Raw genomic sequence first — 18,848 nt, forward strand, 5'->3', positions numbered from 1 at the left:
GAGCTAGAGGGGGGAGCTAGAGAGAGAGGGAGAGAAAGAGAAGCTAGAGAGAGAGGGGAGAACTAGAGAGAGGGGGGGCTAGAGGGGGGAGCTAGAGAGAGAGGGGGAGCTAGAAAGAGGGGGGAGTTAGAGGGGGAAGAGAGAGAGAGTTAGAGAGAGGGGGAGCTAGAGAGAGGAGAAAGAGAGAAGAGGTTATTAAGGTAAATAAAGCACTTGTATTGGAGTACCAGAGTCCTCATCTCTCCAAACGTGAAGAAAGTGGTTCTTCCTGTGTATTAGAAGAAAAAGACAAGGTCGTCTGATATCTGCCAGTTACCCTTAGAACCCAGGAATTTCTGAGTCCGTGAGGACACAGGTGGGCGAAGATGCCACAGACACTGGAGTTGTAACCCTTCTGACTGTGCGGTAGGTTAGCTGCACTTCTCAGTGGATGGCTGGCGGTGCTGGACTTGTGAGGGCATGCCAAAAGTTCCGTCTGATCTCGCCTCGCCTAAGCATGTTCCCAATGTTTATTTTGTAGGTGGTAGAGATAAGCGTGGAGGTCCCATTTTAACATTTCCAGCCCGCAGCAATCATGACAGAATACGGCAGGAGGATCTCAGGAGACTTATTTCATACCTAGCCTGCATTCCTAGGTAAGTTCTGGGAGACTGCCTTGTCAACTTCTTCTGCAGTTACAGGAGGTGTGGCCTGCTCTCTAGAAAACCTCTGTAAAGAGCAGGTCTGATTCCAAGGAGATCAATGTAAAATTAAGTTAACACCTTTATTTTTATTGCTATTTTTATAACCATTATTGAATTATTCAAAACACTCTGGATGAGGAACCAGATGGCAGGCTTTTATCAGTGCAGGGCACTGAGTGTTCATGGTGGGTTTTGCATGCTCACTTAGCTGGAATTCTAGGATCCCACACTGCTGGATATTTAGAAATTTAGAAACCAGGCGGTCTTCTTTAGTGAGTCAAATACCAAGGAAGATCCAATTGCCTGGATCATTAGAAACTTGTTATTTTTGACAACCTGCCCATATCTTTTTTATGCTAAGCTTCTGTGCATTACAGATGTTCTTTTGATTTGTATCGTGAAGTTTGTGAGGCATTAAAAATCCTTATCAGCTAATATACTGGCTTACCAGTTTGGAAACACCATTAAATCGGAGACACCGGCGATAGGGAGTGTTTTGGTGTGGATGTTGACCAACACCAAAGGCAAGCACTGCTGTTTCCCAGGGAGTCTGAGGAGGAGCAGTGAGTTAGGAGAAACTGGCCCGCGTCTGTACCCATGGAAACTGCAAGCTCTGCTTCTGCCCCAACCTGGGGATGTCTGTCTCGCTTGGACAACTGACTATACAATGGGTGGAAGAAACCTGCTCCTATATGAAAATCTTGACTTCATCATTCCAGTTCGCTTTTGGAAAATAGAGTGAATTGAGATATAATCTAAGGGGAGAGCCATGTTGGATACAAGAGAGGGGTGTGTGTGGAAGGTTGGATGTTTGCCTCCCTTTGAAGAAGGTACATCCTTAGATGTTTACATCCTGAAAGGCACATGTTACAGGGAAGTATGAACTGCATGAATGGTAGAGTGAAGAGATGTTTTTAAGAAGCCCAAATTAGGGTGTGGAAAAGTAGTAGGACCTGGGATGGATAGTAACTTTCAGAGATCCGTCCTGCAACAGAAGAGTATAAAATGTCAGTGTGGTGGTTGGTCTTCTCAATGTGGCTGGATTTTGAATCACCTAGGAGACACACCTCAGGTGTATTTAGGAGAAAGTTCAGGAGAGGTTTAGTTGAGGAAGCAAGACCCTCCCTGTACATGGGAGGCACCATCTTGGGTACTTAGAGCAAACAAAGGGAAGAGGAACCAGGAGACCCACCCCTGTGAGATCCGTCTCTGTCTCCTGATGAGTCCATGTGTCCGGCTGCCGACAGGTGGAGTCACTCCTGTCACTGCCCTCTTCTGTTGTTGACTCCTGCAGACCACAAGTCAGGACAAATCCTGCCTTCCCTACGTTGGTTTTTCAGGATTTTGTCACAACAGTGAGGAAAGGAGCCAATACAGAAGCTTGGGGTAGCAGAGGCGCCTCTGCTGTGGCTGCCTGACTGAGTGGTCAGGCTATTGAAACTTGTAGGACTGCAGAAGTGTAGGACAGCAGGTAGGGGACCCTAGAACCCCATAAGCAGCACTCAATTGGACCTAGCAGTGGGGCTCCAGGAGACCAGAATGACCGATGTAAAGACGATCATGGGGTTTCATGATGGAATAAGATTTCTAGTATGAACTGGGATAGAGGTCATTTGTGACATATTGTGGCCAAGAATCTGGCTGTGCTCTGCCTACATCCTGAAAACTTGAAGCTGAACTCCAGTGAGACAGTCTTAAGTTATTTGCCAGAGGAAATTTCAGGACAGTGTAACCTCCGGGATGTGACGTGGCCACCGCTTCCTGAGTCCATTCATTTCTTGGTGAGGAAGAAGAGGAGCAAGAAGTGAAAACGTGAAGTTAGCTGAGGAAGACGGGGAGACAGTGTCAGGGTAAGGCAGGAAGACGGCCCCTGGCAGAGACCACAGAGAAAGACAGCTCCATGGCAGCACTCATCCCTCTCAGCGTCCCGGTGGCCCCAGTGCACCCGGCCTCTTTCTCGATCCTGCTGCCGTCAGCCAGGATAAGAACTCTCCTTGCTGCAGGCGCTTTCCGTTAGGTTCGAGAAAAGTGACTACTGCCGTTGATGTCAGTGCCGTGGGTTTGAGGTAAACAGAGCTCTGCAGGTAGAGCTGATTTGTCATCAAGCCCAACAGCCTGACTTGAACTCCTAATACTTACATAGTGGAAGGAGGGAACTTTATACAGTTGTCTTCTGGTCTCCATGATCACACACCTACACATACAACTAAATGGTTAAAAAAAAAAAAGTTAAGAAAAAAAATTTTAAGTTGAAGTCCTAGAATATACCAAAATCTGTGATGTGTGACTATCCTTCCCTGCTTAATCGATGCCAGGGTAGGTAGTTGTGCCCGCTGATACCAAGCCTTGCAGTAGACAGCAAAAGTCAGCTTTGCCCTTGACGGTACAACCTGCTGAGGATATTCTTGACTTTTCCATTTCAATATTCATTGGAATACAGTCACTGTATGTCTGCGGTGACCAGGTAACAGAGCCTGCAAGGGTGGGCTGTGGCCGTCTCACAAGGCTGCAGCACATGCTTAGCATGTGCAGGGTCATGGGTTCCATGCCTGGTACCCAAAATTGAATTTGATATTCAGTTCAGGTGACTCAGAAAAAATTGAGCAGTTGAAAAAGTACACACGACTCATAATTGGGTATCTGGTTACAAAGTCTGCATTGGTCTAAGTGGAAAAGGTTTACTTTTCATTGATATTATTGTACAACCAGTTCATGTACATTGTGGCTCATCTGGGTGACAGACCCTTCAAACTGTGTGTGTGTGTGTGTGTGTGTGTGTGTGTGTGTGTGTGTGTGTGTGTGTAAAATTATGAGCATACATACAGAAGTAGAACAGTGCAATGAACACCCATGCACTTATAACTGAGTTTCACCATTTATCAGATTTTACCAATCTTGTTTTTCTCCATAATTTCCCCCTGGAGTATTTTATAACACCCCACACATCATGCAGTTTCTCTTATAAACACTTGAGTATGTTTGATGATGCTTCATGTACTGAATGCAGTCACTTCATTTCATTACCTTGATTCCTTTTGTATTTACAATCCCAAGTGACAAGAAATAGCATTTTGTTTGGCTCTGTTTAGAGAGTAAATTAACAAGTAACGGATGTATCTGCCGAGCGATGATGGAGAAAGCTCTGTGGTGGTCCTGTTGGAGAGAGGTGCATACAGCCGGAGTCCCCTCTCCTCTGAAGTCCTTCAAGCTCAATGCCTCCCGGGAGCACTCCAGTACAGACGTCTGTCTCTTTATAGATAAATAGTAGGATCAATAAATGTCATCAGGAAATTAATAGTGTGGCCATTTTCTTGGACCTAGAGGTTTGCTTGTAATACAATTTGCGTGATCATTTGTGAACGGTTGTGAGAGGCACAAACCTGGCTTTCCCTTTGTCTAGGTTCTGAGGGCCTTTGTGACCTCTGTCTATTCCAGCAATACTCTTCTGAGATTCAAAGATAACCCTCGGCTTAGCTCTTGGCCAGGTAGTGTAGGTAGGGCTCATGGCTGTATGTGAAGTGTGCTGATGGAGGCCTAGGCTGATGACCTGGGACCATTCCTCGGTGTCTGCTGTTGGCTTTCTGATATGTGAAAGGTGGTGATAACCAGTCTATCTTCGGTCACTGTGAGTGTTGAGTAAGGTTGTTCATGTGCACCTCTCACAGGGCTTGGTATGGAGTAGCTGTCTCAGAAATAGTGCAAGAATTTCTTCCCTCCATACTCGCTCCTCTGTTTCCCCTTTGTCATGGTAGTCTAGGTAAACTAGACTGCAGTTTTTGGCCGCAAGTCCTACCAGTGAACGTGAATGTGACCTGTGCTCCTGTGGTGTTTGGGTTACCGCTGCTATCCCCTTAAAAAACATCAACAGTTAGAGACTTGCCATGCAAGTGTGACAACCAAAATTTGTACTCCCAGCATGCACCAGTGTCAGTTAGGTGTGGTGGCCTACTTGTGATTCCAGCCTTGGAAGGCTGAGCTGGGGAGTCGCAGAGTAAGCTGACTAGTGAGACTAGCTGTATCAGTGAACTCTGGGTTTGATTGGGAAACCCTGCCTCAAAGAGTAAGGATAGAAGTGAGATCTAGGATGGTTCCTGGATCAACCTTGGCCCTCCACATACACATACGTGTACATGCAGCGACCACATGCATACAACATGCACATACAGACACAGAAGTGGAAAAGGAGAGAAAGCCAAGAGTTTGGAATCACCCCGGGGTGGGCCCACAGGACCAGTTTGAGGTAGCTTTTCCCCCCATGCCTGGAGGAGCACCGGCAGCGGAAGTGTGCATGGCATCCCGGGTCCTACAGGTGTGAAAATAGCCTTCTCTGTGGCGTTTGCCATTGCTGCTTGAACTTTATCCTGTGCTCCTAAATTCTAGAGTGCTTGACCTCATTTAGGACGTTAGCTAAACTGATGAGCTCTCCTGACTCTCTGACTCTCGTTGCTCACAAGCAGTGTGAAGACCGTTAACGCACTGATTTGCGAACACTCAGGAAGGCTTTCTTCATCTCAGAACTCAGGAAACTGGGCTTGCTTTTTCAAAGACCCATGTCAGAAGGGGCCTAAGTTTTATGTAAGTTTTTTGTTTTATAGATGATATGAGTCTCTTAGGTAAAACTGATAGACGAACTAGTTAAAGTCACAGTTTCCCAAGATCAGTTCCTGTCTTCAGGAGACGGCCCAGGAGGCCAAGCTGCATGTGTCCCTTTGATCATGGTGTACAGCAGGTAGACTTAGGGGTGTTTGCAAGTCACTGCTTTCCCTGGGATACATGGATTTGAACGAGAAAAGAAAATCACACCACAAAAGACTCTTTGTGCCCAGCTCAGTTCAAGTTCTGTGATTACCACTCACAGAGGCCACTGGGTGGGGACAGTTTGATGGTGGCGGAAGCGGAAGAGTTAATCCTTCTGTAAGCCATGCCAGCCAAGCATAGTACCTTCTAGTTTGTTCTCCGCTTGTGCCTGCTGTTAAGCCTGGGGTTATAAAGGATCTCTTTTAAACCCCTTTCAAGTAGAGGGGCTTTACAGTTTACATGTATACTGCCTAGGACCATGCTAGGAGAAAGACAGGTTGGAAGGTAATTTTAATAATATCGTGGTTTAGTGAAGAGTGATAGATGAAATGTAGTCTACCAAACAGCCTGTGGTAAAACAAACAAGATAGATGGCTTCTGTTTTCTGCGGTCCTGGAGTGGGCTGCTGCAGCAGGGTATATGCTTCTTTTGAGATTCAGCAGCTAGGCATGCCTCCTCCTGGGCCATGGCTACCCTAGCTCCATCTGGATCTTTACATTTTCTATACACGGAACCTTGGAGGATCACAAGCCCAGTTAGAACCCATGGAGACCCCAGGATGCTTAATGTCCGTGAGCTGATGCCTGTACCTGTGATATTAGCAGCGCTGTGGCCCTGGCCCTGCCTGGGATGGGGAGCAGTGAGAGCAATGGTGTGAGAGTTGGGGCCACCTTTCAGCCACCATCAGCTGATATGTATACGGGGAGTGTATTGGTTACTTCCTTAATGCTGTAGCCAAATACCCAACAGGAGACGATTTTTTTAGAGGTGTTTGTTTGTTTGTTTGATTATCTGTATTATGGGGTGTGCAAGCAAGAGCAGGTGCCTATAGAGACTCAAGGTAGTGGGTCCCTGGAGCTGGAGTTAAGATGGTAGTGAGTTGTTGGCTGTGGGTGCTGGGAACTGAACCTGGGCCCCCACTGCATGAGCAGTATGTGCTCTTGACCACTGAGCCATCTCTTAAGCCCCAGGATTGATTTTAACTCATGGTTTCAACTGGTGTCAGTCTGTCATAGTGGAGAGGGCTGCCGGAGCAGAGCATTTCACATCATAGTGGCAGGAGGGGAGAGGGGACACAGGAAAGGGCCAGGGCAAGATACAGCAAGGATTGTGTTAGTAACCTGCTTCTTGGAATAATATCGTCATGATGAATTCATCAAGGGATGAATCTGTCCATTAGGGCAGAACGATCATGCTCCCGTCTGGAAATCCTATCAGGTACTGCAAAAGGTATACTCTACAATCCCATTAGTTAAGTGGACAAGGTTAACCAGCACAGGGTACTAACGGGTTATTCATAGCATTTTAAAACTTCATTAACGTTTGGGTTGGATTTAGCTTCCTTTCTGTCACTGTGGTACAACACCCTGACCACAAGCAACTTGGGAAGGAAAGAGTTTTCTTTGGCTTACACTTCCTGGTCATAATTCAGCATTGGCAGTCAGGACCCAAGGCAGAGGCCTGGAGCAGGAACCATGGAGGAATGCTCGCTGGCTTCTCTCTGGGTCATGCTCATCCAGCTTTAGAACACAGCTCAGACTCACCCTCCCACCGAGTGCTGGGCCCTTCCACACCAATCAAGAAAGGTCCTCACAGACATGCCTTTGGGCCAGTCGGAGCTGGGAAATCCTCAATTGAGCCTCCTCAGATGACCGTAGGCTATGGCAGATAGACAGCTAAAGCTAATTAGGACAGGTGATAAGCAAGGCTGTTGGGCCATCTGTTTCCTCTCCTGGGCTTTCACCACTGCGCTCTTGTGTCTGCAAACCAGGGCTCCTTTGAGCTCCACAACAGACACTTCTGGGATATTTAGGTGACACACCTTCTAGAACCATGTGGGTGTCCTGTTGAACTTTGCATTTGTGAAACTGTGACAACTAGTTACTGTATGGTAGGAAGCAGCTCCAGGAAGGAAGTGAGGTGCCTGGAGGCACTGGAGGGGAAGGGCAGAGGGAGGGGGAGCCACACCTATGCAAGAGAAAATGAAGTTAGCTGTAATTGACATTTGCTTTCTTCGCATTTTAGCAATATCTAGCAATAACAATCTTCTGGACTTTCAGTTGAAAGTAGTTTTGGAAGGTGATTGCACAAGGCAGAAATCTTAAAGGTAGAGTATTGATGTTAGGTGCAGACCTCCCTCACAGCCTCACTGAGAGTCCATCAGGTCTCAGGTATGTTTCCCAGACCTGTCAGCCAGTCTTTACCTGGCTGTAGTCTGTGGCTGTCATCCACCCGGAGTGGACCATTGGAGTCCCCCTTGTAATGATGGGTTATAGTGGTGTCTTAGCTCTGCGGTCATTTGGAAGCCAGCACCGAATTTTTATACTCTTGATATTACAACATAGCAAGAAACTGCCTTTCTTCTTCTTTAAGGGTATTGACTCTCATTTTTTTGTTTTACTGGTTTTGTTTTTGTTTTTGAGACCAAGTGTCATGCAGCCCAGGCTATCCCAGAGATGCAATATATAGTTGAGGATGGCTTTGAACTTGTCTTCCTGCCTCCACCTCCGAGGTGTGGAGAATACAGATGTGTACCCCCACATCTACTTTATTCAGTCTGGCAATTGAACCCAGGGCTTCCTTCCTTTGAGACAGACACCCCACCCACTGAGATACGTCCCTGGCCCTCCACATATATTTAATATTTATTGCAGCTGTACATCATATAGACTTTCTATCTTCTCCAGTGTTAAGATTTAATGAAATTAGCAACTGCCCCCTTTCTTTCTGAGATGGGTCTCTGTTTTGTTGTTTTGTTTTGTTTTTTTTTTGTTTGTTGAGACAGGGTTTCCCTGTGTAACAGCCCTAGCTGTCCTAGAACTACCTCTGTAGCCCAGGCTGGCCTCAAACTCACAGAGATCCGCCTGCCTCTGCCTCTGAATGCGGAGTTCAAAGGCTTGTGCCACCACTGCCCGGCTCTGAGGTGGGTCCTGCTTGCTGCCTCTGCCAGTCTCACGCTTGGCTCCAGTGACCTCCTTCCTCAGCATCCTTGTGCCGGAGCTGCAGGCACTGAACACCATATCTGGCTGCAGCTGACCATTTTGTTTAACTGCCAAGAGCCCAGAGAGGAAGAACATGGTGCTCCTAACACAGTCTTGATTTGTGCCAGGAGCTAGCATCGTTACCCACTACCACATTCATACCATCTCTGCAAGCAGAAGTAGTGCATGCACAAACCTAGATTTTCCTCCCAAAGCTTGCCACAATGATGTCACCAACCCCCGTAGTGGGACAGAGTTAGAGCAAGGAGACCACAGCCGGACTTTGCAAAGCTCCCAGCATTGTCACCCAGGCCCGTGGGTTGTTGACTTTGTTTGTGGTCTTAGGAATTCTGAAGTAGCTGCTGTCCCTAACCTGGGCCCTCCACGCCACACTGTGAGTTTATAAGCCCGTGGTGCTGCCCAGGGGGCCTTCGTCTGTCGAAGTTACTAAACTAGTATGTCTCATCAGTTAACACAAAAGGCCAGTGAAATAAGTGGTTGCTTTTGACAGAATGCAACACCATATCGCTGAAGAGTTAAAATCTTAAAGGCTTTTGAAGCTGAACCCTGTTTGAATCTTTCCTTTGTGGTCTGGTTCTGTTCTCTGACCGAGGGAGGGGGGCAGGCATTGTTGAGCTGCCCAGGTAAAAGGGCAATGCACTCTGGTTCTTGAGGTGGGTACTTCATGTGGATACTTCCCCAGGGAGCTTTCTCTAACATCCTAGCCGTAGGAGCTGCATCTGTGGGGTGTGTGTGTGTGTGTGTGTGTGTGTGTGTGTGTGTGTGCGCGCGCGCCTGCCTGTGGGACCCCACACAAGCATGCCTGTTGGGGGGTGTATGCATGTTTGTGTGTAGGTAGATATAGTTGTGTGGGTGTGGTCTTGGAAGGTCAGAGGAGGGAATTAGATGTCCTGCTCTAATGTTTCTGGCCTTACCCTGGGGTGTCTCTGAAGCTGGAGCTAGGCTGGCAGCCAGCAAGCCCCAGGATGCTGCTGTTTAAATCCTCCACAGTGATGGGGTTACAGGCATACATGGCCACACCGTTTCCCACTTTCTTTGTTTAAGTGTTTTGCCTGCCTGTCTTATCTGTGTACTGCCTACACACACACACACACACACACACACACACACACCATGTAGTAACCATGAAGGCCAGAAGAGGGCCTCAGATCCCTACACACACACACACACACACACACACACACACACACACACACACACACACACACGCATGCACGCAACGCACACACACACACACCATGCAGTAACCATGAAGGCCAGTAGAGGGCCTCAGATCCCCTGGGACTGGAGGTAGATATGGCTATGAGCTAACATGTGAGTGCTGGAAAAGGAACTTTGGTCCTCTGGAGGAACAGCCAATGCTCTTTATCTTAACACCCCAATTTTTTTAATGTGGGTGCTGGGGATTTGAACTCTGGTCCTCATACATACTTGTGCAGCAAGTGTTCTTACCAACTGAGCCATCTCTCTAACTCCTCAGCCTCTTTCTTCCTCTGTAGTGAAGAGGTCTGCAAGCGAGGTTTTACAGTGATTGTGGACATGCGTGGCTCCAAGTGGGACTCCATCAAGCCGCTGCTGAAGATCTTGCAGGAATCCTTCCCTTGCTGTATCCACATCGCTCTGATAATCAAGCCTGACAACTTCTGGCAGAAACAGAGGACGAATTTTGGCAGTTCTAAATTCGAATTTGAGGTAACATTCTCTGGGTAGCCAGATCTTAAACTCAAAGGCGTGGTTAATAAGCTGATATATCCTTACCATGATGGGCTGATGACAGGTCTTTACAGCCGTGACTTATTGAGAAGGACCTAGATGTCTTATATACATATACTAAGTAGAATTAATTATTGCATTAAGTCAAAGACTTTGTTCCTTATTCCAGTGTGGTAGCTTTTGACACGGGTTCATTTTTCCATCCTCTGGGATTAGGGTGTGGGGCCTCTGGAAGAAGCCTGTTCCTGGCACCTCACTTAAATAGCTGCCCCTGTCAGCACAGGGCTGTGTGGCTGAAGATGTGTGGTGGTCACTTCATCCTGGAGATGAGGGACCAGCAGAGGGGTTGGGTTTATCCCTTCATTGATAGTGGGGAGAATCGCTGGCCACTTTACATGTGGAGTCTTTCGTTTGTCCAAGTGGAGGTCGTCTTTTTGGAATTGTACAGTTCTGCATTCAGCTAGGCCTGGACGATGGCTGTCAGGTGGTTATAAAAAGTAAACCAAAGCCTGCTGATTTATTTTCTTTCCCACTGCGAGCCTCCACTCCTTAGGCCGCTGCAGTTCTGACAAGGCTTTTGATGTGGTCAGTGTAATGTGATGATTACAGGAGGAGAGTATTCCAGGCGGCTTGAAGCTTGGCTCGGGTTCTCTTCTGTAACAGGGCTGGAATGGTTTCTTGTAATAACTTATAACCGACCGTTCCTGGTGGAAGAGCATGCTGTTTCTGCTATGTCTGCCCGAGTATTAGGTTTCAGTGTACAAGAATCATGTTTTAAGGTAAACATTGCTACATAGTGAAGAACTATCAGTTGCTGCACTTTGTAAAGTATCTCCTTGTGTGCACTACTGGATTTTAAAATGTCTTTCCATTGTGCTGATTTTCCTATCTGGAACTGGAATTTGATTTTAATTTAAATTTGAAATGACTTTGAAGTGGTTTAAGTGAAGTATAAAGTACACTTTTATCCTTATTTATAGTAAGTAGTAATTTTGAAAGACAATTTATTAGGTCTTAGGTATTTGCTTAGTGGAAATTTCAGAGTGTGTTGTATTTTAATTATACATGTTCTAAGTAAAAAGTAGTAGTTTGCACTCATAGTTACTAGTCTCTTACTCTGGGCTCCTGAAGGTGCCTGCCTGTTTTCTTCCTGACCTGGTTGTCTCTGCATGGTCACCAGCCTCTCTGTGTGGCTGCCTGCATGGAGGTTAGTGATGGTCCAGCAGATGATAGGCTGAAGCCTCCGTCCGGTACCACTGCAGGCTAAAGGCAGCTCAGGCTTGACCCGCTCTCTCCAGCCTGGTTACCTTGTGCTGTTTCTTATACCCGGCAGCACGGAGATGTCAGTTCTCGGTTTCTGGCTGGTGACGGGTGGGTTAGCCAGACTGTTTATCCTTCAGTTCTAGGCCAGCTCCTTCTCCTTTGCATCTTATCACCTCAACCTCATGTTTTTCTTGAGGCATCTTATCAGTATCAGTCTGCTTCCCCTTCCGATACATTAGGTAAAGTCGAGAGTTCTTGACTAGACTGAAATAAACGCAAGTTTCATTGGTGCTAAACTGGGTTGCAGGGCAGACCGTGTACCGCATTTGGACTGCACAGGACTGACTGTAGTAGGCTATCACAGGGAAGGCGGTATTCCCCGTGTCCTTACTCTATGACATCACTTTCACCAGCTCTCTTGTGAAGCCTGAGGTCTTATTGAGCTTAAGATGTAGTTCTTCTTCTCATTCTTAAGTGGAATCTGGTTGATTTGGGGCTTGTGAAACTCACAGTTCTATGCTGCTAGGCATTCCCACTAGAGTGTCACTTTCACAGAGTTTTCCATCATGCTGATGGTGCCCCTCACCTCTGTATTTGTTCTGGGGAGGCAGAACCAGACGTAGGCTGGGTTTTCCACGAGCAGGTTGCTTTTTAACTTTGAAAACCTGTGTGTGACCACTGTAAGTTACAGGATGATAGGACCACCTGAAGTTGGCTCAGCTTCTCATACATAATTTTTTTTCCCTTAAGACAAATATGGTCTCTTTAGAAGGCCTTACCAAAGTAGTTGATCCTTCCCAGCTAACTCCCGAGTTCGATGGCTGCCTGGAATACAACCACGAAGAATGGATTGAAATCAGAGTAGCTTTCGAGGACTACATTAGCAATGCAGCCCATATGCTGTCCCGGCTCGAGGAACTTCAGGACATCCTTGCAAAGAAGGAGTTGCCTCAGGACCTAGAGGGGGCTCGGAACATGATCGAGGAGCACTCGCAGCTGAAGAAGAAGGTGATTAAGGCTCCCATAGAGGACCTGGACTTAGAAGGGCAGAAGCTGCTTCAGCGGATTCAGAGCAGTGACAGTTTTCCCAAAAAGAACTCGGGCTCGGGCAATGCGGACCTGCAGAACCTCTTGCCCAAGGTGTCCACCATGCTGGACAGGCTGCACTCCACCCGGCAGCATCTGCATCAGATGTGGCACGTGCGGAAGCTGAAGCTGGACCAGTGCTTCCAGCTGCGGCTGTTTGAACAGGATGCTGAGAAGGTAAAAGCCGGGAGGGGCATGCCAGCCTGACAGAGGGGAGCTGATGTGGTAATGTGAGGAAACGGAGGAGGAGGAGGAAAGGGATAGGTCTGTAGTTCCAGTGTTCATCCCACAGCAAAGGCCATTTGGAGGCCATCCTTAAGTCCACTTTTATTCACTGTGAAATACAGTGCTATTTTAGAAAATCTGAGCAGAAACTGCCAATGGTTTGATAAGAAGTACCTGAAAAGCAAGCAAGAATGATTTTTTTAAAAAGGACACATTGCATGATTGTGTTCTTAAAAGCAGTGATTATGTATAGATTTTCTGATAGCTGCCCTCTTCTCCAACAAAGCCAGCAAACCCTATTCAGACCTATACCGTGTCCTTTATAACAAAAGGTGAGTGATGCCATTAAAGATGAGTTACTAGGTGATGCGGGCAATAATGTTCGATGTTCTCATGTTCCATTCTTGTGTGCTAGAGACCCCAACTGGTCACAGTGAATGCTGCTTCATTACCCCATAATGTGTTCTTTGCAATGTGAAAGAAAAGGACACTTGCAAACAGGAGTGGTTTGCAGGCCATGGACTCGGTGAAGCAGTCACTCTTAACTTGCGGTTATTGAGTTTGGTTTCTCCATGGGCTGGTAAACATACTGTAAAGTAAAAAACTACTGTAGCTAGAGTTTTCCTGCCTGGCCCACAGTCAGGACAAATCTCTATCACCTGCCAGTCCCAAAGCTGCTCAGACCCGACCAAGTAAACACAGAGACTTATATTGCTTACAAACTGTATGGCCATGGCAGGCTTCTTGCTAACTGTTCTTATGTCTTAAATTAATCCATTTCCATAACTCCATACCTTGCCACATGGCTCATGGCTTACCGGCATCTTCACATGCTTCTTGTCATGGCGGCACCTGGCAGTGACTCCTTCTGCCTTCCTGTTCTTTCTTTTCTCCTCTCTGTTAGTCCCGCCTATACTTCCTGCCTAGCCACTATCCAATCAGTGTTTTATTTATTGACCAATCAGAGCATTTGACATACAGACCATCCCACAGCAAACTACATTAGAAGTTTTTGATCCAGGATGCTAAAAGGACTTTTAGATACTGGGTGACAGTCTGTATCGCTGGCTTACATGACACCTAGTCTTAAAACTCTCAAGTCCTTGGAAATATTTCGGTTAATGTTGTCAGGTTTCCTTGTCTGTCTTGCATGAGAGAGTGTACTATTTCAGCTGTTAGTAATCTGCACAGATCCGAATGCAGAGAAACCCCAACACCCTGGTTCCAGCCTGTGTCTTCAGAGAGAGCAGCATGACTGACATCCGGGCTGATTTCTAGAAGAAGGGGCCTGAGCACAGAAGACAGGAGTTTCTCTTGGGTTGAGGGAGCTGGCCGAGTTCCTCCCCATGAGACATGACTTTCCTGGGGATCTGCTGCCTAAGAAGCTCTTGCTTGCTCTCAGAGGCTTAAACTCCTGCAAGCTCAGGGAGATCTCAGAGAAGCAAGCCCCCCACCCCCACCCCCCACCCCCATAGCCCTTTCTCTTTCTGCAGTGACTCCAAGTTGTCTTTTTTCTTCTGGTAGATGTTTGACTGGATCACACACAACAAAGGCCTGTTTCTAAACAGCTACACGGAGATTGGGACCAGCCACCCTCATGCAATGGAGCTTCAGACGCAGCACAATCATTTTGCTATGAACTGTATGGTAAGCTGTTGTCAGAACCCGTGGAAAATGGGAGCCAGTTAGTGGCTGGAGGACTCACACCTCACCCAGGCTGTGTGGGGCCTTCAGAGTGACAGTGGGTGTAGAGGTGATAATTGTCACTTTTATTTCTTATATGACTTTGGACAATCTGTTTGACCTCTTTGACCCTGAGTTGCCTAATCTATGAAGTGAGTACATTGTCTTTCTTTGATATATTGTGTTATTTACTCTGTATATATAAAACACTTTAGCATGGCTTTCAAGATGTAGTTAGTGCCCAAGAAATCATAATTAATACCTTTAATGTTATCTAATTAAAGTAGGTAAGGAACTCCTAAAAGTATGCGTGATGTCTCTTCCCTCCTTCCCACCTCATTTCCTATCTTTCTTTAGATGTAAGCGTTTTTCTTATTTTCTACAGTACATTTGTGTTACTTTTCTCAATTAAACTTCAGTTAGGATATGATTACTGTACTGTGCTGTGGACAGCAGTTTGGGAGCTTTCTGGACCTTTCGTGTCCCTCATTCTGACACCCCCACTTGTCATCAGCCATCATGCATGCCAGACGAGGCCCACTGGCTTTCAGTCCTTACCGCTACTGCCTGTAGTGTTTTGAGGAACCTTAAAGAGTGAAAGACTAAATACAAGTACATAAGTCGTCAGTCTCTAAAGGAACCCTATTAGGGAATACCAAGAATGATGCTCAGTCAAGCATAACATCCAAGCTTGAGGATAAAGCCAAGGCCTGAGTACTTGTAGTAGGGATGGCTCATGGCCAGACAGTACAGGCTCTGTGGGCCTGTGTGGATCACCATGCCCTGGTTGTGCTGGAAAATGATGGAGTCGTGCAGCATGAGAGACACAATGACTGGTATAGTCTGCTCAGGAAATGAAAATGATGGACTATTGAATCGAGTCTGTGGATGATCTCCATCCATGGTCCCCCAGGAGGACCACTTCAGTGGACAGGAAAATGATGAAGGACTATTGAATCAAGTCTGTGGATGATCTCCATCTGTGGTCCCCCAGGAGGACTATTTCAGTGGACAGGAAAATGATGAAGGACTCTGTAATGGATCTCCATCCGTGGTTCCCCAGGAGGACTGTTTCAGTGGACAGGAAAATGATGACTATGGAATCAAGTCTGTGGATGATCACCGTCTGTGGTCCCCCAGGAGGACCATTTCAGTGGCCTGCTCTTCTCTTATTCTAACAGTTCTAACCAAGAGCCTCGGCATGTACTCTCCTGACAGACATCTTAAGGATTCAGAGAAAACAGCATTAACAAATCTGTGCGGGACCTTCCCCCACTTTTTCCAGGGTACTCTTGAGGAGAGATGTTGCTGGAGGGCTTCTCTCCAGGTTCCCCAAGCCCCGAAGTCCCACAATCCACTTACAAAATAATCACTCAGACGCTTATACCACTTATAAACTGTATGGTCATGGCAGGCTTCTTGTTAATGGTTCTTTTATCTTAAATTAACCCATTTCTATAAATCTATACCTTGCCACGTGGCTGGTGGCTTACCGGCATCTTCACATGCTGCTTCTCCTGGCGGTGGCTGCAGTGTCTCTCTGCCTCAGCCTTCCACTTCCCAGAATTCTCCTCTCTCCTTGTCCCACCTACTTCCTGCCTGGCCACTGGCCAATCAGTGTTTTATTTATTGACCAATCAGAGCAACAGATTTGACATACAGACCATCCCACAGCAGAGAGAGGGATAAGAAAATGTCAGGTAGAATGGTAGAAGAGAGACAGAAACACAGGATGGCTTTGGGAGGACCTGGGTCAATACCCAACAGCCCAGAACTTTATTCAAAAGGACCTTTCGTAACAAGGTCCAAGGGTGAGGCAAAGACCTCCCCCTTGCTAGATACAGCCAACTGCAGACCCTTCCAAACACCTGGTAACCACCTCCTGGTCAAATCATCCCCTTATGCAGCACTTCTGGGTAAAGCAAGCTCAGATTCTTGGACCCTGAGTAATTTGGGCCGCCACACAAATCCAGCCATTTTAGGAGATAAGAGAGAGAGATAAAGGACAGGAGGGGGAATGTAGATGGAAATGGAAGGTGTCGCTTCTGAGTCTCTCCCCATGGAGACAGAGTACGTGAGACCCACAGCCAGAGCAGAGACGATACAAGCCTCAGTTTCCCCATGTGACAGAGTATCTGACACCCCAGCCAGAGCAGAGAAGATACAAGCCTCAGTTTCCCCATGTGACAGAGTATCTGACACCCCAGCCAGAGCAGAGAAGATACAAGCCTCAGTTTCCCCATGTGACAGAGTATCTGACACCCACAGCCAGATCAGAGAAGATACAGGCCTCAGTTTCAGAGCTTTCAGCCCACGCTTGCTTGGCTCTTATTTCTGATGCTGGTAATTCTAAGGCAGGAAGTGTGTGAGAATCAGGGTTGCCTCCAGGGAACCAGGAAGCAGACAAATGGAAGGGAGCAGGGGTCCCAATAGACCCTGCAGAGGCACACCTACTTCCTGTAGCTAGACCCATCTCCTGGTAGTGCCATCAGCTGGGGCCAAAGCTTAGCAAATGCTCAATGTGTGAGTCTTGGGGAGACACTCCAAGCCCCTAGCACCTTGCTTTTCATTTAAAGGAAGCTAGTTAAGCGTTAATATACCCACACAAGCCAGGAAGCATCTTCTCACCTGCCGTCACAGCCCCCGAAGTACCCTCTGCCTCTGCTTCTGCTTCGGACCTGCAAGGCTAGGACTCGGGTGACCGGCGGTGGCAGCAGGGAGGAGGTTGCTGCACCACAGGACGTGCTGGTGGTGCGGCTCACAAGAAGGGGTTGGGCAGACTAAATGAAGAATGAATAGCAGAAGCCAGACCAGAACATGACAAGGTCACGAAAATAAAAATGCATGACTAATCTGGAATTTGTTGATTGTGGGCCTCCACTCAGGGTCCCGTCCCCACCCCCACCCCCATCCTTGATTGTGGCGATAAACTGAAAACAGTGGAATTTAGAAAGCCACAACCGTGTAAGATCATACAAAAAGGAAAAAGCAGGCTTGCTTTCATTTTAAAAGTCCTGTATGCTGATTGCTTTCTGTCAACTGATAGACTCAAGCTCAGCAGAGCAGAAGAGCGTTACTTCATCTCAGCCCAGCATCGTTCCTCCTCTACCTTGGTTCACACTCCTGGGAGAAAGAGGGCCCACTTGAGGGAGGTTTTCTGTTGGCACAAAAGATGGCTTGGGTTTGTACAGAAAGGAGAGCTTGTCCTCACACTAACAGCCTTTGGTTGCTCAGGATCTGTTTGTCAGTCCCCGGGTTCTAGTCCGGTTCCTTCAGTTTTTGGGATTATCTGTGAGCGGCCCTGCCGTCTGGCTCCGTGCCAGGGTTGGAAGCCAAGGAGTGAGTAATAGTGTATTTGTGTGGACCCCCCTGTGTGTTTGGTTGCTTTGTGCCTAACAATTATGCCTTTCAGTGCGTTGATTGATATTACAGTTTTAAAAAGAGAATTTGGAATCCAACTCAGGGCGTATGGAAATCCAGAGAGTGAGGTACTTGACGTAGGATGCCAGGTGATTCTGCTTTTAGAACTAGGGAACTGTTAGTAGGCTGACCACAAAGGCTCTCTGGGCTTCTTAGGAAGGAGTCTCCTGTCTGCACCCTTCAGTGAACCTCTCCCTCTGCCTCCTCTGCAGAACGTGTATGTAAATATAAACCGCATAATGTCCGTGGCCAATCGCTTGGTGGAGTCCGGCCACTACGCCTCTCAGCAGATCAAGCAGATTGCAAATCAGCTGGAGCAGGAGTGGAAGGCGTTTGCGGCGGCCTTGGACGAGCGCAGCACCTTGTTGGACATGTCCTCCATCTTTCACCAGAAGGCGGAAAAGGTCAGTACCTGTAAACCCCAGCCCACAAGGCGGGAGCCGGGACGTGTCTCCCTCTAGTCGTCTTGTGTAGCTGATTCTCAGGGGTCTTCATACAAGGTTTACTGTTGAGCTCTGCCGTCTCTCAGCCTCAAGGTGAAATCTGTGCTGTCTGTCTGTCTGTCTTGTCTGCCGCTGTGCACGCTTAGGTAGTCGCACGTTTCAGCTCTTTACGTTTGTTTGCTCACTTATTCATTTCGCATCTGAACTCTGTGTGTGGTTCGAGCTGGCCTGGGGCTTGCTGTGCCACACAGCCTGCTTCACGCTGGCGAGACCCCACTGCCATACCGCCAGTGCTGGGGTTATTACAGGGGTGTCCACCATGCCTGACTTCGTTTTTTTGTTTTTCAGGGTGGTGGTGTTTTTTCCCTTTCCCTTTGTAAAATAACGAAAACCCCCACAAACTTTCTTGGGAGGATTGTGTCAGAGCATGAAAACAGCCACTGTCCCTGTGCCCTGTGTGCGTCTGGTGTGTGATAACACACGTTGTGACTCTGTGACCTGAAGCATGTGGAAAAGGGGTCAGGGGTCAGGGT

General features: G+C 47.4%; 1 protein-coding gene across 5 annotated transcripts in view; it reads left to right on the forward strand.

Annotated features, from left to right (window-relative positions):
* Trio (trio Rho guanine nucleotide exchange factor) overlaps positions 1-18,848 on the forward strand; it is a 317,034-nt gene that overhangs the window by 114,498 nt on the left and 183,688 nt on the right. For all 5 annotated transcript variants that reach the window (XM_076551700.1, XM_076551702.1, XM_076551703.1 and 2 more), the window contains exons 3-7: positions 521-635; positions 9,982-10,174; positions 12,209-12,721; positions 14,294-14,416; positions 18,085-18,276. In XM_076551700.1, coding sequence (XP_076407815.1) covers positions 521-635; positions 9,982-10,174; positions 12,209-12,721; positions 14,294-14,416; positions 18,085-18,276 — 1,136 coding nt within the window. The remainder of the gene's footprint in view (positions 1-520; positions 636-9,981; positions 10,175-12,208; positions 12,722-14,293; positions 14,417-18,084; positions 18,277-18,848) is intronic.

This window comes from Peromyscus maniculatus, chromosome 15, assembly GCF_049852395.1.
Source record: "Peromyscus maniculatus bairdii isolate BWxNUB_F1_BW_parent chromosome 15, HU_Pman_BW_mat_3.1, whole genome shotgun sequence".
Taxonomy (NCBI): Eukaryota; Metazoa; Chordata; class Mammalia; order Rodentia; family Cricetidae; genus Peromyscus; species Peromyscus maniculatus.